This window comes from Panthera leo, chromosome B3 (genome assembly GCF_018350215.1).
Source record: "Panthera leo isolate Ple1 chromosome B3, P.leo_Ple1_pat1.1, whole genome shotgun sequence".
In the NCBI taxonomy this organism is placed as follows: domain Eukaryota; kingdom Metazoa; phylum Chordata; class Mammalia; order Carnivora; family Felidae; genus Panthera; species Panthera leo.
In genome coordinates this window covers 4,960,731-4,988,117 of record NC_056684.1, presented here as the reverse complement: position 1 = coordinate 4,988,117, position 27,387 = coordinate 4,960,731, and the positions used below count along the sequence as shown (strand labels likewise).

Genomic DNA, 27,387 nt, shown 5'->3' with positions numbered 1-27,387 from the left:
TGAGTCTGAACAAAGCGGCAGGAAAATAGACGTGCTAGGCTTAACTGGGAAGGACAGGAGGGGCTGAAAGACAAAAGAATGAAATGTGGGAGTCAAGGTTCCGGTGCCGTCAGTGAGGTCAAAGGGTAGTAATGATTGTCCTGGATTATATGGGTGGTCTATATCCAATCCCAAGTGTCCTAACAAGAGAGAGGCAGGGGCAGATTTGGTACACACAGAAGAGGAGGCCACGTGACCGCAGGGGTAGACCACAGCGATCCGTCCGGCCACAAGTCAAGGATGGCAACAGCCACTGGAAACTGAAGAGACAGGAAACGGATTTCCCACTAGAGCGGCCAGGGGGAGCACACCCCTGCCGACGCCCTGCTTTCAGCCCACAGATATGGATTTTGGATTTCTGGTCTCCAGAACCGCTAGGGAATGAATACATTTCTGTCATTTTAAGCCACTAAGTTTGTGGTAATTTGTCACAGGAGCAATAACAAACAGATACAAGCATATAGGGATACAACACCATTTGTCAAATTGTGGCTGAATTACAAATATAGACTACCAACAAAAGAATTGAGCAAAAATCAATAAAAAACATTGTGTTTGAAACAACTGGCTATGTGGAATTTATATGAGTATGGTAGGTTTTATTATTAGTAAATTACATGTTCTATACATCTTTTATATCAGTAAAATTTGTAACTTTATGTGCAGATGACATTTATAAAACGTAGTAATGGGCAAACGGAATAAAGGTGCTCAACACAATGAGTGTGGGCAGAGAAGAGAATATTAAATTTCTGAGATTTCAGAGGCGAACACTCCCAAGAGGGGCAAGGTCCCAGCCTGCTACATATTTGGCCGAAGCTCAAGGATCCATGAGACCTGCAGACAGGACGGGCTCCCACTGCACCTTTATACCCCCCAGTTAGCAGCAGCACAAAAATATGTTGGAATCAATTTCCATTTTTGGAAAAACAAAATAAGACACCAGTTTCTCCCAGGTACTCACAAGGGAAAAACCCTCAGACGTGCCTCGTGGAGCTCTGACCTGAAATGGACTGCCTCCTGCACTGTGAGAAGGGGTAGCTCAGTACCCCCAAGCCAGTGTCCACGGGGCTGTCCTCTAGGGGTGGCCTGAGCGGCAGGCAAAGCTTCCCAGTCCAGTCCTACGGTCGGCCAACCACATTCCAAGATTTGAGCCTCAGGTGCACAGGGTCAAACACAAATGGACTTTTCATCACACCCAGCAATAACTTGCCTCCTGGTGACAGACTGGCACAGTACTGAGACACAGATCAGGTGCCAAATGATCCCAATAGGGGATAAGCCCTTTCTCGGAGTCAGCAAAGCGTTCGGTTCTCTATCCAGAGTGCACCTTCCTCTCTGCCTGGGGGCCAGGTCCCTGGAAAGTAGCGGCATACCGAGCAGCACCATTCAAAGTGCGAGCTGGTGCCAGTGTACAAATCAGTCCAAGAAGGGAAGGAGCCTGGGCCAGGATATAATCGACACACTGCTCCCCTCACTGAGGAAGTCTGGCTAGGAAAAACACCAGCTGAACTAACCAGTGTGCTAAGAGAGAGCCATAGGTGCTTTCCGGTTTCTGGTCCACAGACCACACTCCACATAGCGAGGATACAGACAGCCACTCCTCCTAAGCTCCAGAGATCTTTGCACACGATCTAACCTGACTCCACGACCACCGGGAAGAACCACCCTGGACCAAACTGCTCACCCAAACCAGATAAAACCAGAAACATGCTGCCTCTGTGAACTGTACTTTTCCAGCATTACCCACATTCTACTGGCACACCTTTCTTTGGAGGCACTGCTGTTGGTGGTCAAACTACTGCCCCAGCAGAGAAGTCCCCTGAGTTACGTTGACGTAGCTGGTCCAGCCCACTCCCAGTACTCCAAGGCAGCCCCACGCCAAGCTCCCCCACTTTAACCAGACCCACTGATCTCCCTCAGATAAGGCGTCCCATCTGACTGCATCTCTAGTCCGGCCAGTGTCCCTTCAGGTCCCAGACCCCCAAGCTCCTTCCACCTCAGAGCGTTCAGACGTGAATACTCTGCAGCCAGCTCTCGGCAAGACTGACACGATCTTAACCTTTAGGCCTCAGCTAAGTGAAATTTCACCTTCTCAGAGAGGCTTTCCCCAACCACTCTACCCAAGTTAGCTCTGTCTTGTACCCTCCATTATAGTTGAATGTAATGTAAAATTCTCAATTTGTGATTTCATTTCTATGTACCTGTCTCTCCCACACAATAACAATGAACAGAGGGCAGAGAGCTTGCCTGTTTCATTCATTATTGTGTGTATGTCTAACACAGTGCCTGGCACATAGCAAGCACTCAGTAAATATTTGCCAAATAAGTGAATCAATTATGAGGTCAACATTTTAAGAAGTTTCTAGGGAAAAACTACTTGAATAATTATCAGTTTATAAATCAGAAGTTAGCTGCTTAAAAAAACAAAATAATGGAAACAAAAGAAAAAGGTGTTATGGTTACCATACCTTGCCTCTCCTGTCTGAGACTCCATCTGATTAACCCAAGATTTGTATATATCCACAGGGTCAGTTTTGATGTTGAGAGATTTGTCATCCATAATCTCCTTCACAACAGGGGCCAAGATCTGTCGTAGGGCGTTCTGGCCCCGGGCACCTCTGTTGAAACTCACAACCATCTTAATAACTGTAGGATTTCCTGTCACGATCTCCTGAATCTGATCTACTTTTGACCTATAAAACATCAAATGCAAATTCATTTTAAAATAATCACAGACTTTATCAATGTAAAGATCGAGTTCCTACTTAGAGACCCCATCTCCTAGAAAAAGAAATAGTTGGAAGGAAAGAGGTATGTGCTCTTTCTCTAGAAACATTTACCGACACTGACCTAAACCCAGGACAGCCTGCTGCTTGCAAACTCAATCATGGGAACATGAACGGGTACTTTTTTAGATAAAAATGTGAAATCTTCATGTTCGGATCAGCTTTTAAAAAATCATATCTTAATATAGAATCATCCAGGGTGCCCAGGTGGCTCAGTCGGTTGAGCATCCGACTTCGGCTCAGGTCATGATCCCATGGTTCATGGGTTTGAGCCCCACACTGGGCTCCATGCTGACAGCTCAGAGCCTGGAGCCTACGTGGGATTCTGTGTCTCCCTCTCTGTCTGCCCCTTCCCCACTTGCACTGTTTCTCTCTCTCAAAAATAAACATTAAAAAAATTTTTTTTTAATATAGAATCTTCCTAAAATCGCTTTAGCAAATCTCTTATTCTACCACTTCCTCAAAGCAGCAACACTTTATATTAGTGACTTAAAAAGTAGAACCTTCTCGAGGCGCCTGGGTGGCTCTGTTGGTTAAGCATCTGCCTCTTACTCTTGGTTCCGGCTCAGGTCATGATCTCATGGTTTGTGAGTTGAAACTCTACATCAGGCTTTGTGCTGACAGCGCGGAGCCTGCTTGGGATCCTCTCTCCCTCTCTCTCTCTGCCCTTCTGCTCACACTCTTTCTTTCTCAAAATAAACTTTAAAAAAAAAGCGGGGGTCGGGGGGAGCTTCTCTGGAGTATTTCACACAGATCATAATGTTAACTGAGTTCAAAGCAAAGGTACGGGGAGGCCTGAATCCCAAAGTATGAGTGTGGATGGCAGTGGGACAGGGTTCCATGCCCAGCAGCAGTCTGTTCATACTTGATCTCCTCCTGGAGGGCTGTCTTAAAGAGCCGTAAGAGCAGGTACTCCTCTCGCTGGTTGGACGCATAGTTGTACAGGGTGAAGATTACAGAGTCCATGAACTTGGTGGACTTATTCTGGGGCATCTGAAAGATCAGCTTCGCCAAATAGGTGGGGTTGGTCTGAAATAAAACCAAGAGATAAGTAATCTCTAGATAATATAAAGGCTGACACAAATTTTCATGTTCTTTTAAACTTAAAGGTTTAGAGTGTGCATAAGGGACAAAGAAGACAGCCCTTTGCTCACCCCTCAATGGAAATGAGAAATACTCTGAGATTTATGGCTAAGGTTTTCTTGTGGGAAAGGAAGCCAAAGCCTACAATACCAACTCCAGGAACCACTCACCTGTAATAAATAAAACAGATGTTGATAAGCTTCCAGTTTCTCTCTCTTCTCCTTGCTCAAAGCCTTGAGACCTCCTTTCTGCTTATTTAGCATCATCATATCAGATAACTGTTCTTTATTTTTTTTAGTAAGTTTTTTACTGTGGGAAACCACATCCTGTAAACAAAAACATATATGTAAATCAAAAAACTAAAGCACCCAAAACACTTGCAGGAAGGTCTGCTGCATTGGCAGACGCCATCAACTATTTTAGAATCACGACACTGTACCCTGCTTTCATCACACCAGTCAATCTACTCCTACCTCCACCTCCCTATTAACCTACACCATAGGGGCACCTGGCAGGCTCAGTCAGTAGAGCCTGTGACTCTTGTTCTTGGGGTCGTGAGTTCAAACCCCATGTTGGGTGTGGAGATTACTTAAAATCTTAAAGAAAAGAAAAGAAAAGAAAAGAAAAGAAAAGAAAAGAAAAGAAAAGAAAAGAAAAGAACCTGAGCCATAAAAATACCCACTGGCTCAGGAAACCCAACATCTGAGAATTTTTTTTTTTTTTAATGTTTATTTTTAATTTTGAAGGAGAAGGAAACAGAACATGAGCTGGGGCGGGGGGTGGGGGACAGCGAGAGAAGGGGAGACAGAATCAAAAGCAGGCTTCAGGCTCTGAGCTGTCACACAGAGCCCAACCTGGGACTCAAACCCATGAGCCATAAGATCATGACCTGAGCTGAAGTCGGATGCTTAACCAACTGAGCCACCCAGGCGCCCCTCTGGGAATCTATCTTAAAGGAAAGCATTAAGTACCATAAAAGCTACGTATTCACGGAGACATTAACTGTAAGGTTATCTGTACTACAAACTAGAAAAACAACCTAAATGTCAAATAGCTGTTGCCATTAAAAATATTTACGATGGGGCGCTTGGGTGGCTCAGTTGGTTGAGCATCTGACTTTGACTTAGGTCATGATCTCACAGTTTGTGAGTTTGTGCCCCACACTGGGCTTGCTGCTGTCAGCACAGAGCCCACTTTGGCTCCTCTGCCCCCCTCACTCATTGCCACTCCTTCACTCGCTCTCTCCCTCTCTCTCAAAAATAAAACATTTTAAGGGCACCCAGGTGGCTCAGTTGGTTAACCGTCTAACTTTGGCTCAGGTCATGATCTCACAGTTCTTGAGTTCGAGCCCCATGTCGGGCTCTGTGCTGACAGCTCAGATCCTGGAGCCTGTTTCAGATTCTGTGTCTCTGGCTCTCTGCCCCTCCCCACTCACACTCTCTCCCTCTGTCTCTCTGTCTCTCTCTCTCCCACAAAAATAAACATTAAAAAATTTATTTTAAATAAACATTAAAAAATTATTTATGACTACTTATCACATGGGAAGCACCTTATGCTCTAATATTAAGTGAAAATGTAGGATACAAAATGATTACTGGGTGGTGGAATCACGGGATGGTTTTTATCTTCTTTTCTCTATTTAAATTCTGCTAAAGAATTATTTCATTTCTCATGTAACTTTAAAGAATGTATGGCGTTAGCTGAGAAGAAAGCCAGCGCCCACCCCTCTGCAGGTCGGAATCGGGGAGGCAGGGGGGGCAAGGCCATGGATGGCGCTGGGCCTACCTGCAGTGTGATTTTATTCTTCACGAGCAGCCCGATTTTGATATCCATGAGATTGAGGTCATTCTCCAGCTGCTGGTTAGAACGAATGAGGGTAATGACCTCTTCTCGCATCTTCATCAGATCGAGCTCCTCCTGGAAATCCTGGTCACTTTGGTCAAGCAGGTGCACAAATTTTCGGACCACAATCATAGGAGGATCCTCAGCATTGACTGACAGAAAGAAAATATGTGTCAGACACGGGAGAGATTTACCAGCAAAAGTTCTAAATCTTGAGGAAATGTCAGCATTGTTTGGAAAAAATAACTCTATTCACACTTAAGTTATTTGTTTATTTGTGAGATGTGCAAGGACAGTCAGCAAGTACAGTGTTCTTGGTCATGCTACCGCTACGCCATGAAAGAGGCTGACACAGCAAGCAACAAAACATCAAGCCACGGGGTTAGCAAAGGGGCTTATGTCACAAGCAGCACCCCACCCCCAAGCCTTGCCTGTAAGACCAGAAAAGAGATCCGCGGAGAATACCCAGAACCCGATGGCTCTCAACCACTGCCTCAACTCTTGTCTGCTGAGCACAGTTACTCACTGAGAGTCTTGTAGTCATCACGAGCTTTGTTTGCCCGAATAAAAGCCTGGATTTTGATAATGTCATTTATCTAAGGAACAAAGAAGAAGAAATTTCTTTGTTCGCTTGTCCACCAACAATACAGCAAAACTAATTCTATCGGTCCTCACTCCGAGGGTACTCACGTGGTCTTGGAAATACTGCAGGCGATCTCGATAGCGCTTTCTGGCCTGGTGCATCCTTGCCAGGGACTGAATCTGTGGAAAAGGGATCCTGGAAATGAGAACAGTCCTTCTTCTCAACACATATCACTCATGCCCCACACTGAGAATCCCTGTCAGACTACCATACCTTTACAACTTCATCTTTGTGGGCACGCAGGTAAGCTAAGCGATCTTGGTACGCCTTCTTCTGCTTGTATCCCCTCCACTGCGACTGAAACCATCAAACATTACAGTTGACATATTACTTCCCGAGGATCAGAGGATGTTAAAATCTCACCTTGACAGATTACCCATGTGCGATTCATGATGAAGCTTTCGACAGGCCCACGCCCTCCAGTGCTGGGGAATGAGGGCGTGGGTCGTGCCTCCGCCGGGACAGCACGCTAACTTCCACGCTCCTAACGTTAGTGCAGCACTTCACACCTTTTAAGGGCACCCCCACAGGTCCCCATACTGGCTCTTTACAACAAACCAGGTGAGGAAGAGAAGTTTTAGTATTCCCATCTACGGACAAGGAAATAAACTTAGCAGGGTTCACCACTACCGGAAATGCTGGGGCCTTAACTCGTAATTCCGAATTCTTCCCAGGACACCATGCTGCCCTGTCACTGTAGTAATACCACAGCTGTTTCCCTGAATACTCAAATCTCACACAAAGGAACAGTGTTAGAAGATAATGAGGTGCCCAAGAATGGCTTTTGGACTGGACCGCTCACCCCTAAAACCACCCAGCACGCTCTGACCGTTCTGACTGTAGCAGTAACAAAGAGAAAATACTTGTCAAAAAAGGGAGAGACCAAGAAGAGGTCAAAGGGGGCAAAAAGCCCACTTGATCTCAAGAGCGGACCACTCATTACCCCTGCTCTAGAAGCCCACTTGCCATCTGTATAACAGACGCTGGGATACCTGAATGCAGGTGATGGCAGGGATTTGTTTCTTCAGGAAATTCATCCTGGATCGGAATTCCTGTCGAACCAAGTACCCGCGGCAACAAGCCTGCAGCTTGGTGATCAAGCCTTCGTTGGCTAGCCAAAGCTGTTCTCGGTTGTATGCAGCAGTCACCCCAGAGATGGAGCTCTGAAAAACATTTGGTCACAGGGGAAGACATACATAGGAGAAAATGGACACAAACTCTCATCCACAGCGTACACGCCAACCCTCACGGCTTTCTAAGTCTGTCCTAGATCTTTAAGTGGCAGTGGGAACGAAAGGCCGAGTTGTTCTCCCATCCAAAAAATAAAAGTCACAAACATATGATATTGCTTCCTCCTATGTGATCTCCTTCACTCACTCACCCACCCGGCACTGACTGCCGGGAACTGTGCTTGCTAACAAGAGGACGGAGTGCAGGTGCTAACACAGGGCTGGGTACCAAGTCCCAGCGGCCCCTGGAATGCCAGAGCAGAGGAAGGACACCAGGGGAATGCCCGGATTGCAAATGGTCTAGAAAGGTAGCCTGGAGTGTATGGACTGTGACCACGAGTAGAGAACCAGCAAACTTTCAAAAGAGGAATAAAGCCATCAGACTGGTAAAAAATATTTATTTCAGTAAACTCTACACCCAATGTGGGGCTCAAATTCATGACCCCCAGATAAAGAGCCGCGTGCTCTTCTGACTGGGCCAGCCTGGCGCCCCCATCAGACTTATTTTTAGACAAGCAGCACTGTTATCAGAGGAGCTGGCAGGGCCGCGTGAGCGGGTGACTGAGGACACTGCTGCTGCGATGCAAGTGAGAGGTGGCCCGGCTCTGAGTGGGGGCAGCAGCAGCAGCAGGAACGATGAGGACACCTGGTGACCTGCCTAATCCACGTTCCCCTTCTCCTTGATCTTAGAGCCTCGGCATGTTTTCTCTGGCCAACAACATTGTGCAGCTAAAAGACTACACGAGCTGGGGGTGTAGGCGGTGCATGTGGTGTTAGCAGCAGTCTGTGAAGACCTTTGGAAAAGTTCCTTAAGAGAGAGACAGAGAGGGGCACCTCGATGGCTCAGCCAGTTAAGCGTCTAACTTCGGCTCAGGTCATGACCTGGCAGTCCGTGAGCTGGAGCCCCGCGTCGGGCTCTGTGCTGACGGCTCGGAGCCTGGAGCCTGCTTCGGATTCTGAGTCTCCCTCTCTCTCTGCCCCTCCCCTGCTTGTGCTCGCTCGCTCTCTCAAAAATAAACATTAAAAAAAAGAGAGACAGACGGACAGCTGGCATCAGGCCTTTTTTGCTCTCTCTCCCTCCCTACTTCCTGCCTGAACTGGTAACTGGATGGCTGGAGCTCCAAGCCACCGTTCCAGACGACAGGGTCCTTGAGAGCGGAAACCACGTGCTGAGAATGACAGAGGAGAAAGACAGACCCTGGGAACAGATGGCATCCTGGAGCCGCCACACCTTTGCTGGACTACCTGACTCCAGAATTATTTTATGTGAGAAAAAAAACACTTTTTGGTTTTTGGGTTTTTTTAAAAGATTTTTTATTTTGGGGGCACCCGAGTGGCTCTGTCGGTTGAGGTCTGACTTTGGCTCAGGTCACGATCTCATGGTTCGTGAGTTCAAGCCCTGCATCAGGCTGTCTGCTGTCAGCACAGAGCCCACTGTGGATCCTCTGTCCCCCTCTCCTCTGTGCCTCCCCTGCTCATTCTTCCTCTCTCTCAAAAAAATTTTTACACATAAACATTAAAGACTTTTTTATTTTTAAGTAACCTCTACACCCAACGCAGGGCTCAAACGCACAACCCGGAGATCAAGAGTCACACACTCTTCCAACTGAGCCAGCCAGGTACCCCTAAAATATACCTTTATTTACCATTTCAGCCTGTTTTGCTGTGGGACTATGTTAGAGGCGTCTGCTGGACTTCTGGATTGGAAACGGAAAGGTAGAGCAGGCGGTGAGGACTGCAGTTGGAAGTACAAGACCTGGGGTTCACAAGCACAATGGAGAGAGCTGGAGCCACGGGCTCGAATGAGGCCATCGAGGAAGAACACGCAGACCAAGAGAAGGAAGCCAGTGGAATTCGGATGTGATTCAAGTGGAGGGACAGAAAAGGCAGCAGCAAGGGAGATGAAGACGGGCCCTCAGAAGTGGGAGAAGCAGAACAGAAGTGTAGTGAAGAAGCCCAGGGGGTTGTGAGTTCAAGGAAGAGAACGGAGTAAGAGGTCAAATACGAGGACAGCTCCTAACTGAACTCGGCAATGAAAAGGTTATCGATAGGCTCTAAAGCTTTTACTAAAGTAAAAGCTGGACAGGAAACCGTATTGCTGTGAGCAAAGAAGTGAATGGTAATGGAGAATGAATTAGCGAGAGGCAGAATGACCTTCAGTCGGAAGGCATTCAGCAAGAAGAAACATGAAAAATTTATAGTTAAGGCCAAATCAGGAATACTCCATAGGCTTTAAAAATATTGTGGTTTTGTTTTGTTTTGTTTTGTTTTGTTTTACAGTGAAAACGCCACGATTATGTATGCGGGCTCCTACTTAGGAGCATACCCCTGGACCGACGGCATCAGCATCACTGGGAGTTGGTCAGAAATGCAGATTCCTAGGCCTCTCTCACACCCACAGAATCGGTCTCCACTTTACCCAAGATCCCTGGGGAATTCCCGCCCGTCTCTCCCTCTCTCACTCACACACACTGAATTCAGAAAAGCACAGATCCAGGTTACATGTTAGAATAATCAGAACCGAGAGAGGAGAAGGAGTACAAGGTGTGTGAGGAACGGGGAGAATGAAATCAGGGACAGGATGAACAGTAAGCTTTAGAAAAGAAACCAGATTCACTGAAATGGAGGAAATGCAGGAAATGGAGAGCGGGAGAATCCAATTTGATGGTCACTATGTCTTTGGGGTTTTTTTAGGGAGGCTAGGTCATACACTAAAGTGAAGCAACATCCCTCCTGGTTTAAAATTCTAGTTAGGTCCATCTACAGAACACTACATAGGCGTGTCTCTGTGGAGGTTAATGATAATACAATATAATCATACGTAATATGATTATATATATATATAACAACAATATATATAATAATCAAAGGCACATGACTCAAAAAAAGTTAAGATGCAGTCTGGCCTCCTTAACACAACACGTTAGGGCTTTGAAACTTGACCTGACCTGCACCCCCACCCTGGCCACAGGCTGCTTAACGGGACGAGGACCACTCATCCTCCTGTAAAATGGCCCATGTTCCTCCGGTCCTCGATGCCTCTCCCCACACAGTCCTTTCCTCTTTTCCGCACCCGCTGAAATGTGATCTGTGCCTTCTTTGTCCAGAGCACAATTAACTGCTTCTTTACGTAGCCTCTATGTTACTGTTTCTAGAGCATCCGCGTCCGTCTGCCTCCCCCTGCAGTCAGTACTCAGTTCCCAGCTGGGTGCACACACTGGGAACATCAGGAAGGGACAGTCTCTGATACAACTTTATATCCCACTTGACACGGAGTTCAAGGGCTTTCATTACATTCCGTCACGGTGAAATCATTAACAGAAAAGGTCAAACATCAGGGAGGTAAGAGGAGACCTTCAAACACAAGACAGAAACTCATCCTTCTGACAGGCGTTCTGAATAACAGGACCATTTCGCTTTTTACACATGGAGATGTACTAGTTATTCTACACAGGACCTGGGAAATACTGCCCAACAGAAACAGATGGCCTTTACCATCCTCTCTCTCCAGGAATCTTTGTGCCTGTTAATAAGTGTATCAGGGTGCCTGGCTGGCTCAGTCAGTACAGCGTCTGACTCTTGATTTTGAGATTGTGAATTCGAGCCCCATGTTTGGGGTAGAGATTATTTAAAAAAAAAAAAAAATTAAATCTGTAAAAGAAAATAATCAAATAAGGAGGGGGGAAAATATGTCTAACTATGACCTATAGGAGCTCAGAACATCTCCCTTCAATACCTTGTCCTCTCTAATGTTCGTTAGACAATTCCAATTTAATGAGCGTGAGCTCAGAACCAAGTAACGTCACAAGTGCTCAACAGCTCATCAAGGACAAGATACGTGGCTCCTACACACAAGCACCACAAACTTAGCGGCTCACTTTAATAATTTTTAATGTTTATTTATTTTTGAGAGAGAGACAGAGCATGAGCAGGGGAGGGGCAGAGAGAGAGGGAGGCACAGAACCCAAAGCAGGCTCCAGGCTCTGAGCTGCCAGCACAGAGCCCGATGAGGGGCTCAAACCCATGAACCGTGAGATCATGACCCGAGCCAAGGCCAGACGCTCAACCGACTGAGCCACCCAGGCGCCCCATCGGCTCACTTTAAAAACTAGAAGTAGACGGAGTGCCTGGATGGCTCAGTCAGTTAAACTCCAACTTTGGCTCAGGTCATGATCTCGCAATTCTTGAGCTCGAATCCTGCGTCAGGCTCTGTGCTGACAGCTCAGAGCCTGGAGCCTGCTTCAGATTCCGCATCTCCCTCTCTCTATGCTCCTCTCCTGCTCATGCTCTCTCTTTCTCAAAAATAAACATTAAAAAAAAATGTTTTTTAATAATAAAAAAAATTTACTGCATTTAATGAGGAGTCAGAGCAACTATTCATTTTTTTTTCCCCTGATCATCCAAGTTTTCTTTAGTGAGCACACAATTTATCTGCCTTAATTCTACAATTCAGAGGTCTTACTAATTTAGGCCTTTAGTCATTCCCAACCACTAGGAAAAAAAAAAAAAAAAAAAAAAAACTACTCCAAATAGTTCATTCCACAGCCTTAATTTCAGTCTAGGGCTTCTAACCACAGGCCCCATCTTCCTCACTAATATTCGCTCTAGAACACATTCTCTCAGCTTCTTCTCTTGGGAAGAAATGTGACCTACCTGGATCTCCTCCCGAGAAAGCTGCATTGAGTTCTGCACGAAGTCTGCGGGTTCCTCCCATCCTCCTTCCTGGGTCTCCAGGTTGTGGTAGTAATAGTATCCACCCTTCACCCAATGCTTCACCCATCTGCTGTTGTTATCTCCTGACAGAAAATAAAGGAAAGATAAAAGAAACCCAGAGCCACACTTCCCACACTCCTATGTCTAAAACAGCAGGGTTATTCTGGCTGCATTAACAGTCTAAATAGAACCATTCCAAAACCCTGTTTCTTATATCTCTAAGAGTAAAGGGGCATCCTGAGTCCCTCCAAAATGATGGCTTTGTAATGTCTCAGCTCACTCATTTCAACGTCATAAAAAGAAAGTATGAAGTCCAATTGTGGAACTAACCTTGACTAACTTTATTCCTTCTAAAGCCTGCATGTAAGAACTTGGCACGTCAGAAAACTAATCTGATAAAAAGATTTGCAACCATTCAGCCTCTCCAGTTAATAATAAAAAAAAAGGCCATGCAATGGGATGAAAAATCTTTATTCCCCCTCCTTCTGAAGATTAACTACTTTTAACTAGCATCTATTGGATTAGATAATCAGAACTAATGACACCCTATGAAAGACAACTAGTCAAATATTTTGATCCTTCTTGCTTGCCTTTTCAGAAACTGACCTTTTTAACACAGCTGCCTTTGCAGGGGAGGGGGTGTTTTTTTGTTTTTTAAATAGAGCCATTACCTCCTCAGGGACTTTAAAACAAGCCTACCTTCCAAGCTTCTGGACTAAGACACCTTTCCCTACAGCTGCCCCCAGAGATTCGAGCTCTTCCTTTCAGGGCACAGATTTCTTTCCCAATAACTCACCTGCTGCCAGTTTTTTCTTCTTGGCCTCAGCAAGGTCACTCTGGTAAGTGTCACCACACTCAGGGATGACTCCATACAAGCCGACATCAGGGGAACGAAGGGCGCTCAGTGTTTTGCCCACATCACCACTGTCCACCGCCTCATTGATGGCATAGATTCCGAGGGCAACTATCCCAGAAGAGAAGGGTGACGAGAATAGTTCAGAAGTGTCTAAATGCACACACTGTGTCACCATGGCAGACTGTCCCCTGCCCCGCTCCGGCTATCAAGCTGGAAGACTGGGATAGGGGACACCGCACCACCCCCTCCCCGCCCCCCCCCCCCCCAGAAACAGAAATAAAACACCCATACGTACACCTCTGTGCTTCCTGGGTGTCTTTGTTGGACTGCCAGATTCCACCTTGAATCTCATCCAACCATAACACCGCTGACTCATCCTGGGTTTCCTACACACCATTAAAGCAAAACAATATCAGAGTCATGACATTAGGGTACAAGAGATCAAGAGGACTTCTGAGACTCAATTAGAGGCAGAAGAAGTTCCAAACATACAAGACACATTGAACGGCCAACTGGAAGAGGCTGGGCATCGAAACCTGGTCAAAGCTTATGAGACACGCCTCAGATGCAGGGGACGGATCACATGAACATGGATGCAAGTGGCTCAGGAAGTCACGAGCAGCTAGGAGCGGCAAAGGACCAAACTGGGAAGGGACCTGGGACTTCGTTAGTGCGACGAGGGCCACGGCACGAATAGGAACATGTGGTACTTTTTTAGAAGGCCCCTTTGACATCAGTATTGAAAGGAAGTTAATATTCTCTATGACTGCTGTTTTTAAGATTGCCAGACTTCACCACAGGTAAAGCCAGGAGTCATCACAGGCAATCTAAACTTATCCCCAGCTTATATTCTAAACCTTGAATGTTACGTCAGTTGTTGGAAACTTAAAAACACATTTCCACACAGAAACATAATAAACAGCGATTAGTTTGCTCAGCATGGCCAACGAAAGTCTCACTGGTCCACAGTGCAGTCCAGGTTGAATACTGGGGATTGATAGGAAATAAAACCAGTGGCTCGCTTCCCTCTTTCTAAGTAAGTCTTAGACATTTTTTTTAAGTAGCTTATTGGCAATTGTTTGCGCTGAAAGACATGTCAAACAGACTGGGGTTGGCAGAAACGTCCTCCGGTATCTTCTAATTTCCAAGAATCTGGCTAACACTCTGTGACTTGGGCACGTCACTAGGGATTAGCCCCAGGTACTCACTGCTGTGAGGGGACAGATTCTACCACATCCACCTGTGTCAGTGTCAGAGTCAGAACTGGAAACCTCTGATACCAACTTAGATTTCAGTGGTCATACTGAGGTTACAGAAGTTTCAACCGTCTCCCAACAGTGAGGGTCCTCTGTTTGTTAATGTCTCCAGAAGTCTCAATAGAAAGCACCAATACTGAAGATTAATACAGCAGTCTTCTCCAGAAAAGGCAAGACACCTCAGGTTTTGAAGTGGCCAGGCTGAGAGAGTCATGTTTGAGGTGATCCTGGCAGATCCAATAAAATTAACTGTTTCTCAGGCTTGAGCTAATAGCATTTGGGGTAAATAGCAGATCAAAACTCCATTCTAAGTGCTTGGTGTACATATAACCTGCCAAGGCACCAATGAGACAACCGGGAGCAGGAACTACAATTACGCTGCCAGATGAAGCAGGGCAAAGCAGACCTTCTCAGTGTCCTCAGGAGGCCCAACAGTCTAGCAAAACCTCAGAGGAAGCTTCCCTTTCCTCCCACATTATTGTGGAGAGAGAGACAATGTTTCAATCAGCAGAGCGAGGCAGTGGCCAAAGCACCTTGGTGACAGGAGAAAGCCAAAGGAAGCCATGGGACGTTGAAAGCTGTGATGTATTCCTTTCAAATGCAGAGTTTTAGGAAAAAACGTCATTTAAGCAAATTAAAGTAAATGCTGGGCTTAGAATCTTAAGAGGCGCTGTCCCCATTTTAAGAAACTGACACTGGGGAAAGGAAATGAGTACACGGACAAATAGAATGCATGAACATATCACCTAAGAGCTTCAGAAGTTAGCACGTTCCTACCACTAGTCACTTTCTGGTACTGAAAACAAAACGGCCGCACACGATCCCCCTAAGATCCTATCGATAAATACTGGAAATGCTAAGCAATAGTTTCAACGGGAGACAATATGGTGAGTCAAATCCAGGTCTGTGACAACGTAAACTGAGAAATCACACACTAGAGGGCTGGAGGCGTAATCTCCAGAAGCGGCAGCCTGAAAGTCGTCGCACATAAAAACAAAAGTATTCCCACAGAACCAGGCCCTTTTTGGTTCACTTTTAGGTTAATCGCACATCAGATACCCCTGAGCAGAAATCTACTGTACACAGAGCTGGGAGGTTTGGCACAATGTCCCCTGCATTCAGAGAAAGGCCCAGCTTACCAAGAATTCTGACCATTCTGAGTTGTGCCTTCTCTGCCCCAGGCAGACTGAGGCAAAACAATCAAAACAAACACATGCACGCTCCCCTAAGAAGCAGGCGGGCGAGAGCAGCGGAAGCGGAAGCGAGAGAAGGGAACAGATGGGTGTGTCGGGTGTGGCAGGGAAAGATGATATAGGAATGGCCGTCACCAGACTGAAGGAGGAAAGAGACACACACCACCTCATCCCAGTGTAAGGAAAGGACAGGTTCTCTCAGCTCCAATCAGATCAAATAAGATGACAAAAAACCCAGATGCCCCCACACACTCTAAAGAGACCATCCAAGATTGACACAAATCATTGAGCAGAGAGTTAAAACTCTAGGCTAGATACCGTGGAGAATACCGAGATAAAAGACTTAATGTGAAAATGCTACATAAAATATACTGAAATTCTGCCCCTTAACAAGGCTGACACTTGCACACTGGCTGCATTCAGAAGAGGTAAAGAGACAGAAACCAGAAATAAGAACCAAAAAGAGTGGGCAATGATTGTAGGTAAATATGGGGAAAGGAAAGGGAGAAGGGGCAAAGAGTGGCCATTCTGTGTGTGTGTGCACAGCACAAACTCACACACCTCCAGAGGGCACTTCTTACCCCTTAAGTCTCTCCTGTCACATGGGGCATGATTTGCATGTGTGATGACAAATAAAATATTATTAAATTATTAACGAATATTAATTTAATATTAAATAACATTGAGATATTACTTATCATACATGCAAACCATGCCACATACACACACACACACACACAAACTACACCATACATATACATACACACGTCAACACACAAATACATGCATCTATACAACACACGCATCAACAATGCAACACAAACACTCAACAATCTGAAGAGCAGTCCTATGGCCCGCTGGACTGGCTATTAATCCTTTAGTTGCTGCACGGCCAAAGTCCAGGGAAAGAGCAAGAACTGGGGGTGGCACACATTGTCAGGGCAGCAGCAGCGGACCGAACAAAAGTATCTCAATATTCCAACAACTGGTACAGTCGCGCTGGTGCACACAGCTGATTTTTAGCCACGTGCACGTATGTATGTACACACACCGTAGCGGGGGGAGCAGAACAGAGAGTTACAAGTCATTCACACCTGTAATTACAAAAGGAGCCCTGGAGACTCCCTGATGTCCATGTCTTAGCATGCAGATATTACTACCCAATGATTAGGAATCTACTTTAACAAGTATTCCAAAAACACTAAATTTAAATGAAGAGAGAAGTGACCATCAGTGAAAATAGTACAGTAAGGACTTCTGAAAATCCTCTCCTACATAAAAGCAACAAAAACACTGGCAAAAACCATCAGAGGCAACTTTTTCAAAACTACGTAAGTTGACCAAATGCTTGCAGTAATCAGTTTATTCAAGAATAACCGCTGAATTTCATTAACAACTGTGAGCTTTGTGGCATTTCAAATGGCCCCATTTCCATCTGTCTCCCCCCACCACACACACACACACACACACACCTCCCTCAGAGCCCCTTCTATTCCCAGAGAACTGTCACTAGCTGACCTGGTAGGTAGATCCCTAGAAGACCAAGCAAGGCTGTCTTCATCTGAACTGACTTAGAGCATGCCCTGTGCAAACAGCCTTTTCTCCAGGGGCATTTATCAAAAACAGTAAGAGGCACTTGTTTAACATCACAAATGTCTAGAGCAGTGGATAAAAATTAAGGCAAACAGTAAGCTAACCAAAAAGCTTAAAAAGGAAAATTTGAGAACGAGATGTCCACAGAGAGCTTTGGAAGCCTCTGACATACTCCTGAGATGGGAATCCAGAAGGCCATAATACATCTGTGAGTTGTGCACATGCTCAGAAAAGATCCGATAAGGCTGTAAGGGCTCACCTCTGGCCAATCGTGAAGTTTTGGGCAAGCATGAAGTGAAGGGTAAGACAGAATTGCAAAGTACCTGGCTGAGTGTTGAAGATGCACCCCAACATGCACACTGGCCCTCAGCAAAAGCTGGGAGTTTTATTGGTTCTAGGCATTTAAAAATACTCTGCCTATGGGCCCCTGGGTGGCTTAGTCAGTTGAGCGTCTGACTCTTGATTTTGGCTCAGGTCATGATCTCACAGTTTGTGAGTTTGAGCCCCGTGTAAGGCTCTGTGGTGACAGTGTGGAGCTTGCTTGGGATTCTCTCTGTCCCTCACTCTCTGTCCCTCTCTCTCTCTCAAAATAAATAAACTTAAAAAAAAAAAATACTCTGCCTAACCATTAGATGACTTCTAGCTAATTAAGCAGAGACTTCAGTGGCCACATATGACGTAACAGGATTGAAAGTTACTAAACAGACAACATTAACAAAAGACAACAATAAACCTTGAGGAAGGGATAGACTCTGATTTCCAGAGTTGCCCCATTATAAAATGTCCAGTTTTCAACAAAAAAATTACAAGACATGCAAAGAAATAAGAAAGCAAGATTTGACAAAGTACAACATCCATTCATGATAAAAATCCTCAACAAAGTAGGTTGAGAGGGGGGTGCCTGGGTGGCTCAGTTGGTTAAGGATCTGACTATGGCTCAGGTTATGATCTCATGGTTTAGGAGTTCGAGCACCATATCGGGCTCAGAGCAGAGCCCGCTTCAGATCCTCTGTCCCCATCTCTCTCTACCCCTTCCCCATTCATGCTCTCTCTCTTTCAAAAATAAATAAAAACTTAAAAATACATACTGTTAAAAAAAAAAAAAAGTAAGTTTAGAGGGAACATCTGTCAACATAATAAAGGCCATATATGAAGAACTCACAGCTAACATCATACTCAATGGTGAAAAACTGAGAGCTTTCCCCCTAAGGTCAGGAACAAGACAAGGATGTCCACTCTCACCACTTTTATTCAACATAGTACTGAAGTCCTAACCACAGCAATGAGAAAGAGAAAGAAATAAAAGGCATCTAAATTGATATGGAAAAAGTAAAACTTTCACTATTTGCAGATGACATGGTATCATATATTGAAAACCCTGAAGTCTCCACCAAAACACTGCTGGAACTGATAAATGAATTCAGTAACATCACAGGATACAAGATCAACATAGAGAAATCCATTGCGTTTCTATACACTAATAATGAGGTAGCAGAAAGAGAAATTAAGGAAACAATCCCATTTACAATTGCACCAAAAATAATAAAATACCCGGGAATAAACTTAACCAAAGAGATAAAAGACCTGAATTCTGAAAACTCAAAAACCACCGATGAAAGAAATTGAAGATGACACAAATGGAAAGACATTCCATGCTCATGGATTGGAAGAATTAATATTGTCAAAATGTCCATACTACCCAAAGCAACCTACAGATTTAACGCAATCCTCATCAAAATACCAACAACATTTTTCACAGAACTAATATAATCCTAAAATTTGTATGGAACCATAAAAGATGCTGAATACCCAAAGCAATCTTAAAAAAGAAAAACCAAACTGGAGGTATCACAAACCCAGATTTCAAGTTATACTACAAAGCTGTTGCAATCAAAACTGTATGGTACTAGCACAAAAAAAAAGACACTTGGATCAATGGAGCAGAATAGACAGTCCAGGAATAAACCCACGATTACACGGTCAATAATCTTCAATAAAGGAGGCAAGAATATGCAATGGGAAAAAGTCTCTTCAACAAATGCTGATGGGAAAACTGGACAGCTACATGCAAAAGAACGAAACTGGACCACTTTCTTACACCATCCACAAAAGTAAACTCAAAATGGATTAAGAACCTAAATGTGAGACCTGAAACCACAAAAATCCTATAAGAGAGCCCAGGCGGTAATTTCTCTGACAGGGGCTGGCCATAGCCAACATTTTTCTAGATATGGCTCCTGAGGCAAGGGAAACAACAGGCAAGGGACTACATCAAAATAAAAAGCTTATGCACAGCAGAGGAAATGATCAACAAAACTAAAAGGCAACCTACTGAATGGAAGAAGATATTTGCAAATGACATATCTGATAAAGGATTAGTATCCAAAATATGTAAACAACTTATACAACTCAACACCCAAAAAACAATCCAATTAAAAATGGGCAGAAGACAGGAAGACACATTTCCCCAAAGACATACAGATGGCCGACACATGAAAAGATGTTCAATATCACTAATCATCAGGGCAATGCAAATCAAAACCAAAATAAGGTATCACCTCACACCTGTCAGAATGGTTAAAATCAAAAGCACAAGAAACAACAAGTGTGTTGGCAAGGATATGGAAAAAAAAAGGAACCCTTGTGCACTGTTGGTGGGAGTGCACACTGATACAGCCACTGTGGAAAGGAGTATGGGGGTTCCTCAAAAATTAGAAATAGCTCTCTCCTTTTCTCCACCATCATGGTATGTGCAGTTCCTCACCATGTCTTCTCAAAGACTCTCAGGATAAAGCAATTCCTGGCCAAGAGACAAATGCAGAATCGTTCCATTCCCCATTTTTCCAGGATGGATGAAAACTGGTAATAAAATCAGGTACAACTCCAAGAGGAGGCACTGGAGAAGAACCAAGCTGGGTCTGTAAGGAATTCCACATGAGATGGCATACATATTTATGCTGCTCATATCCTGTCACTCTATCAGCATCATTACTACCTGAACAATAGACATGTTTTATCCAGGAAATGATTCTTCTGTTACTTTGCTTCTGCACCAGTAGGGTGGTTCAGTAATAAAGATATGAGATGTTTTGCTTGAAAAAAAAAATTAAAAATACAACTACCATATGATCCAATAATTCCAACTACTGGGTATTTATCCAAAGAATACAAAAAACACTAATTTGAAAAGATATATGCACCCTTATGTTTCTAGCAGCATTATTTACAATAGCCAAATAATGGAAGCAGCCTAACTGCCCATCAATAGATGAATGGATACAGAAGATGTGGTATTCTCATACAATGGAATACTACTCAGCTATAAAAAAGAATGAAATCGGTGGGGAGAGGGGGGGCGCCTGGGTGGCTCAGTCGGTTAAGCGTCTGACTTTGGCTCAGGTCATGATCTCACGGTCTATGAGTTCAGCCCCGTGTCGGGCTCTGCGCTGACAGCTCAGAGCCTGGAGCCTGCTTCAGATTCTGTGTCTCCCTCCCTCTGTGCCCCTCCCCTGCTCATGCTCTGTCTCTGTCTCAAAAATAAATTTTAAAAAATCACACACACACACACACACACACAAAAGAATGAAACTGGGGCACCTGGGTGGCTCAATTGGTTGCACATCCGACTTTGGCTCAGATCATGAACTTGCAGATCATGAGTTCGAGTCCCGCATCAGGCTCTGTACTAATAGCTTAGAGCCTGGAGCCTGCTTCGGATCCTGTCTCTCCTCTCTCTGTTGCTTCCCTGCTTGCTCTCTCACTCTCTCTCTTTCTCTCAAAAATAAATAAAGATTAAAAAAATTTTTAAAAAAAATGAAATCTTGCCGTATGCAATGACATCAATAGAGCTAAAGAGTATTATGCTAAGTGAAGTCACTCAGAGAAAGACAAATACCATATGATTTCACTCATATGTGGAATTTAAGAAACAAAACAAATGAATAAAAAGAAAAAAAGACTCTTAACTACACCAGATGGTTACCAGAGGGGAGATGGGTGGAGGGCATGGATGAAATAGATGATGGGGATTAAAGAGTACACTTACCATGATGAGCACTGAGTAATGTACAGAACTGTTGAATCATTGTATCATATACCTGAAACTAATATAATATAATATAATATAATATAATATAATATAATATAATGTAATTATACTGGAATTAAAATTTAAAAAGGGAATAACAAGAAAAAAAGAAAATTCTATGAAACTACCAAAGTGAAAAAAAGAAAGAAACAGGAAAGCATGGTTCAAACAGGGGAAAAAAGCAAACAGACTTAAATTATCTATTTTAAATATGTTCAAAAAATGAAAGGAAACCATGTCTAAAAAACTTAAAGTATAAGAACAGTATCTTACCAGAGAATAGCAATAAAGAAACAAATTATTTTTTTAAAAATGAAATTCTGGAGTTGAAAAGTACAATAACTGAGATGAAAAATTTACTGGAGGGACTCAGCAGATTTGAGCACGCAAAACAAAGAGTCAGTGAACTTGAAGATGACAGGTCTGTTTGTGTATTTATTTTAAAGTTTATTTTATTTATTTTGAGAGAGAGAGAGAGAGAGAGAGAGAGAACGAACCCCCAGCAGGCTCTGCGCTGTCAACACAGAGCCCAGCTCAGGGTTCAAACCCACGAACCATGAAATCATGACGTGAGCTAAAACCGAGAGTCAAATGCTTAACCATTTGGGCATCCACCCAGGCGCCCGAAGATAGGTCAATTTAAATTTACAGTCTGAGGAACAATATCCAGTCTAAGGAACAGTTATGAAAAAAGAATGAGGAAAAAAATGAATCAAGCCTCAGAAACCTGTGGACACCATTAATAATATCAATATATGCATAACAGAATTCCCAGAGGGCAACAAGAAAGGGAAGGAGGAATAAAGAATACTGGAAAAAAAATCCGAATAGGCCTATAACAAACACAGACATGGAAACACATTCTACAAAAACAAACAAACAAAAACATAGGGCCATATGGCTTCGCTGGTGAATTCTACCAAACGTCTAAAGAACAATCACAGCAGTCCTTTAGAAACTCTTCTAAAACCTAGAAGAGGAAGTTATACTTCCCAGTTCATTCTTTGAGGCCGGTATTACCCTGATACCAAAACCAGACACAAAGATATCACAAGAAAACTACAGACCGAATTTAAATTAAGATTTTTGTTCGCTAATTTTAGAACTCAGATGATTATTTTTAAAACCACTCCCAAAAATGGCTCAGAGGAACTGCTAAGCTGAGGCCTAAAAAAAGCCAATTCCTCCAAATACTTGTCTACACAGCTGGGCCTGGCACTATCAAGCAAATTTTCCCCTAACTCCGCCCCCCTTCCTCCCCTTTTGATGGATCCTGAAAGTTACTCCCCTGCAAAAGGAAATGCTTCAAACTCTAGTCACATCCTCTAAAACTTTAACTCCCACGACCCAAACAAAAGGAGCAGTCAGGCTCACAGCATGTGAGAGCAGGTACAAGTTGTGTGCCCCAGTGACTTTCCTTTTTTAGAGGTTTCCTTTTTTAGGGAACCAGACCTGGCTCATTCTCTCAAAGCCCACTCCTCTGTCAGTCAGATCTAAGATTCCTTCTGGACTTATATGGTAGCAAAAACAAACGCCACCACCACTGGCCCTCACAAAATCAGGGCAGCCAGGCCCCGGGTGAGATATTCTGAATCAGGAATAGAGTTAAAGCTTAGGAATCTGTATTTTTAAAATGACTTTTCAGGGCACCTGGGTGGCTCAGTCGGTTAAGCATCCGACTTTGGCTCAGGTCATGATTTCATGGTTCATTCGTGTCAGGCTCTGTGCTGACAGCTCAGAGCCTGGAGCCTGCTTCAGATTCTGTGTCTCCCTCTCTCTCACACAAATAAATAAACATTAAAAAAAATTTTTTTTAATAAAATAAAATGACTTTTCAAGTGTTTTCACAATCAGCCAAGTTTGGGAAGCTCTGGTCCAAATGGTCCGAAATTAATACCAAAGACAGAGAACGCCATTTACAACCGCTTCTCACCCAAAGTAATTATCACATTAGATCCGATCCCTTTTTCTCAGTTTCCTGACTACAAAATAGGACTTGTGTTTCAGATCACTGACATTCTGCACCATGATGTGCCTCTTAAGTGAAATCTGGTACTTGCTGTATTTATATGATTAGGACGTGGTAATGCCAACTACTCTCTTGACAGTGCAATCAAAGGAGGCCAATCAACATTACAGTGTGTTAGCCACGACCCCTCATCCCAGCCCACGCTTACAGAGCCTGCATCGGCGGGAGCATACAAAAGCCTCAATAACACAAAAGTTCTGGTCTGTTTTTCCACCTTTGGTTTCCCAGAAAGAATGTGACCCCCTAAATTAAAAATTTCTCTTGGGGTGGCGGGGGGGAGGCGGTAGCTGGCTGACCCTGTCAGTAGAGAGACCCTTGATCTCAGGGTTGTGAGTTCGAGACACCCATTAGGTGTAGAGATTACTTAAAAATAAAATTAAAAAAAAAAAAAAGATTTTTCTTTTAGTTCTTCTGCTTGCTACCAGACCTCACTGTAGGGATCCTCTCAGTCAGAAAAGAAAGGTGTGGTCCCCCCTATGTAACTGTTATTACTTAGGAAGAACCTAAAAGGAGATCCGTCACAATTAGAAAAACAGAAGTAATTATGTCTTAATCATGCAACTAACATCTGAGGGCCTACTATATACAAAGCAACTTCCTACTCAGCAACATGAGAAAAAGAGGTGCAAATCTTGTCCATTTCCTCAACAACCTAGCTGAGAGGTAAGACAAAGTTTTTAAAAGGTATGTTTGTGTTACAATCACCCACAAAAACTTTTATGTTCGTAGCAGCATTGCTCCTAATAGCCATAAAGTAGAAACAACCTATGTGTCCATCAGCTCATGGATGGGTAAGTACAATGTGGTACAGCCATACAGTGGAATATAATTTGACAGTAAAAAGAAATGATGTACTCCCAACACATGCTACAACTTGGATAAACCAAGCTAAATGAAAGAAGCCAATCACAAAGGACCACATATTGTATGAGTCCATGTAGACGAAACGACCAGAAGAGGCAAATCCACCAACAGAAGCAGACTGCTGGTTGCCTCGAGCTGGAGAGACTAAGGGAAAATGAGAAGTGACTGATGAGTGCCAGGTTTCTCTCTGGGGTGACAAAAATCTTCTAAAATTGATTGAGGAGGGGGTCGCACAACTCTGTGAACAGAATAAAAACCGCTGAATTGTATGTACGCTTTGAAATGGTGAGATCTATGGTATGAGAGTTACATCTCAGTAAAGCCATTATAAAAAACATGGCATTTATCTACTAAAGCTTATGTGTATTCCCTATGACCCATCCATTCTACTTCTAAATGTACACCTAATTAATAGAAATGATACATATATTTACCAAGAGACATGTACTAAAATATTCATAGAAGCACTATTTGCAATAGCCAAAGAATGGGAAACAACCCCAAATTTACCAACGATGAATATATAACCCTGTGATGGAATAGCACACAACAATGAGAATGAACAAACTCATACGTCTTGCAGCTACACAGATGAATTTCACTAACATTATGTTGGGCAAAAGAAACCAGATACAAGAGAGTATAAAATGCTACTTACAGGCAGTTCAAATACAGGCAAAAATCAACCGTGGCATTAAAAATCAGGATAGTGGTTACCAGCAGGTGGGTGAGTGGGGAGTGGACAAGGACAGAAAAGGATGGGGTGGACAGTTCCGTTAAGCTTTTCATAATCTGAGTACCAATTACACAGGTATGCTCTTGAAAATTTATGCCACTTTTAATTCTCATATATACTTACGCAACTTACATAACTTACACAATTTTGGCATTATATTTCAACACAGAATTTACTTAAAGAGACACAAGAGATGTGTCTCCAACAACAGAGAACCACAAAAACACCCAAATATGCACTGTCACGTCTCGTGTCCCTCCAGTGCTCCGAATCCAAAGGTGCCAGAAAACAGTCATTGAGGAAATGAAGGGAAACATTTCCTCTGTCTCTGAAGGGATGAGGGATGAAGTGCTCTGAAGGGAAAAGAACAATTTCAGTGCCACTCACCTGGGCCTTCTCTCTCTTTGCTCTGATCAGCGTGTCTTGGTAATGCTGGGCCACTTCTGCGAGAACCCCCTCAAGTTTAGCGGCAGGAATCTGCAGGGCCTGCAGAGTCTTTTGGGCATCACCTTCATCCAGGGCTTCGTTAATTAAACCAATGGCTAAAATCCCTAAATATGAAGGGACAAAGGTTATTTTCTTTTAATTAAGAAATTATTTCAACAAATCTAAGTAATCATAAATCCACCCAAGCATTATGATTCAAATCATAACTTGACACCTATAATATTAAGCAGCATTTAATTTTTTTTTTGGATTTGTCTCATTTAAAGTAAACTCCCTGGTATCCATATTGCCACTGAAACATCAAGTCTTTCTATTTTATTTCTAATTGCTCTACCTGAAAAGTTGAGAGAATTTTGATGAAACTGGCTTTAATAATCTAGCTTTCAAGTACTTTGCAATGTGTAATCAAAACCATTTTTGATTCACAGCAAGTCAGAGTTCAAAGAATCCCAAAAAGTCACCTGATCAACATCTTTATGTAAGAAAAGACTAGGCTTAGAGATTTCTTCTTCAAGATCACACCGCAAACAGGTGGCCGATGGCAGATCCAACCCGAGGGCTCCCCACCCCAAGGCAAGGCTCTTCTCACTAACCAACGGCATTTTTCTTACAGGAAATACAAACTGAACGAATTAAAACTAAAAACATTCACTCCTTAGGTATCTCAGGCAGCTGTACTACTTCTGTAAAGGCTCGGTGGTAGAAGAAAAATTTGGCTGACCTTTGACCCGAGTTTCTGAGATGAAGCCTCTGAACCCCTTGGAATTTCCTAAATGGCAGGATTATCTGTGTTATTCTTGCCGGGCTTCTAGGACCACACCTGAGTCTATCTATGCGAACCAGGCGGGGCCCCTGGATGGTCTCAGGACGGGGGCTGGTCATGCCGGCAAGACCAAGCACGCGATCAAAATACTGGGGCTTTGAGCCGTGTGATATCGTGGTATCAGCCCAGCCTGCCTATCTCCAGGGAGGGGAGGCAGACTAGAAACCGAGTTCAGTTACATGGCCACCAAACAACCAATCCTCCACAGGTAACGAAGCCCCTTAAAAACTCTGGACACCCCACACTCAGGTGAGCCTCCCTGGTTGTGACACACATCCTAAGGACACATAAGCTTCACATTTGGGACCCTACCAGACATCCCCCTACAGGTCTCCTTTTCTGACCACTTCTGATTTGTATACTCTATAATAAAACTATCATCATAAACGTAGGCTTTTCCCTGAGTTCTGCAAGGCACTCTAGCAAATTATTGAACCTGCGGGGGGAGATTGAGGGAACCTCTGAATTTATAGCCAGTTGTTCAGAAGCGTGGTGACCTGGGAACTCCTTAGAGTTTGTGACTGGTGTCTGAAATGAGAGGAGTCTTAAGGAGGACTGTGCCCTGCACCCGTGCAAGATGACCTAACTCCAGGTAGTTAGTTAGCATCACAACTACTTGTTACAAAACGTTTAAAAATAAAAGATCATGTTCAAGGGACGTCCTGAATATTTTAGTTTTTATTACACACACACCTAATTGTAGCAGTTGCCTGAGGTTTTGAAAACATCTAACCTTAGCTTTTTGAGATACACACACACACACACACACACACACACACACACACACACATCCAATTTCCAAAAATCTTTCTAGGACTAGTGTTCAGAATCAGGTCATGGAATCACACCATCTTTAATTGTGTCATTATTTGAGGGGTAATTAAATAGATTACTCACTCTCATGTTCCTCCTGCACCACCAGATTCACATGGTCCACACAAGCCTGAATGTCATTCCATGTAATAAACCCATTATTTTCTGCATGTGCCTGAGTTTTCAGTTTCATCAGCTCATCGAGATACCTGCCCCATTCCCCCAACAAAAAAGACAATGAAGGACAACATAAGAAAAGGGACCTTCAGGGGTGGCTCAGCCAGTTAAGTGTCCAACACTTAGTTTCAATTCAGGTCGTAATCTCATGGTTTATGGGATCGAGCCCCACATT

At 43.7% G+C, this 27,387-nt stretch overlaps 1 protein-coding gene across 1 annotated transcript in view; it reads right to left on the bottom strand.

Moving 5' to 3' along the window:
• Positions 1–27,387, bottom strand: part of IQGAP1 (IQ motif containing GTPase activating protein 1) — a 101,158-nt gene that overhangs the window by 19,144 nt on the left and 54,627 nt on the right. The window contains exons 14-26 of the mRNA XM_042940928.1: positions 27,120–27,244; positions 25,340–25,503; positions 13,490–13,580; positions 13,135–13,302; positions 12,279–12,421; positions 7,389–7,559; positions 6,610–6,693; positions 6,444–6,515; positions 6,280–6,349; positions 5,697–5,905; positions 4,082–4,237; positions 3,694–3,857; positions 2,511–2,735 (exon numbers count right to left, since the gene is read on the bottom strand). Of these exons, the coding sequence (XP_042796862.1) occupies positions 2,511–2,735; positions 3,694–3,857; positions 4,082–4,237; positions 5,697–5,905; positions 6,280–6,349; positions 6,444–6,515; positions 6,610–6,693; positions 7,389–7,559; positions 12,279–12,421; positions 13,135–13,302; positions 13,490–13,580; positions 25,340–25,503; positions 27,120–27,244 (1,842 nt within the window). The remainder of the gene's footprint in view (positions 1–2,510; positions 2,736–3,693; positions 3,858–4,081; positions 4,238–5,696; positions 5,906–6,279; positions 6,350–6,443; positions 6,516–6,609; positions 6,694–7,388; positions 7,560–12,278; positions 12,422–13,134; positions 13,303–13,489; positions 13,581–25,339; positions 25,504–27,119; positions 27,245–27,387) is intronic.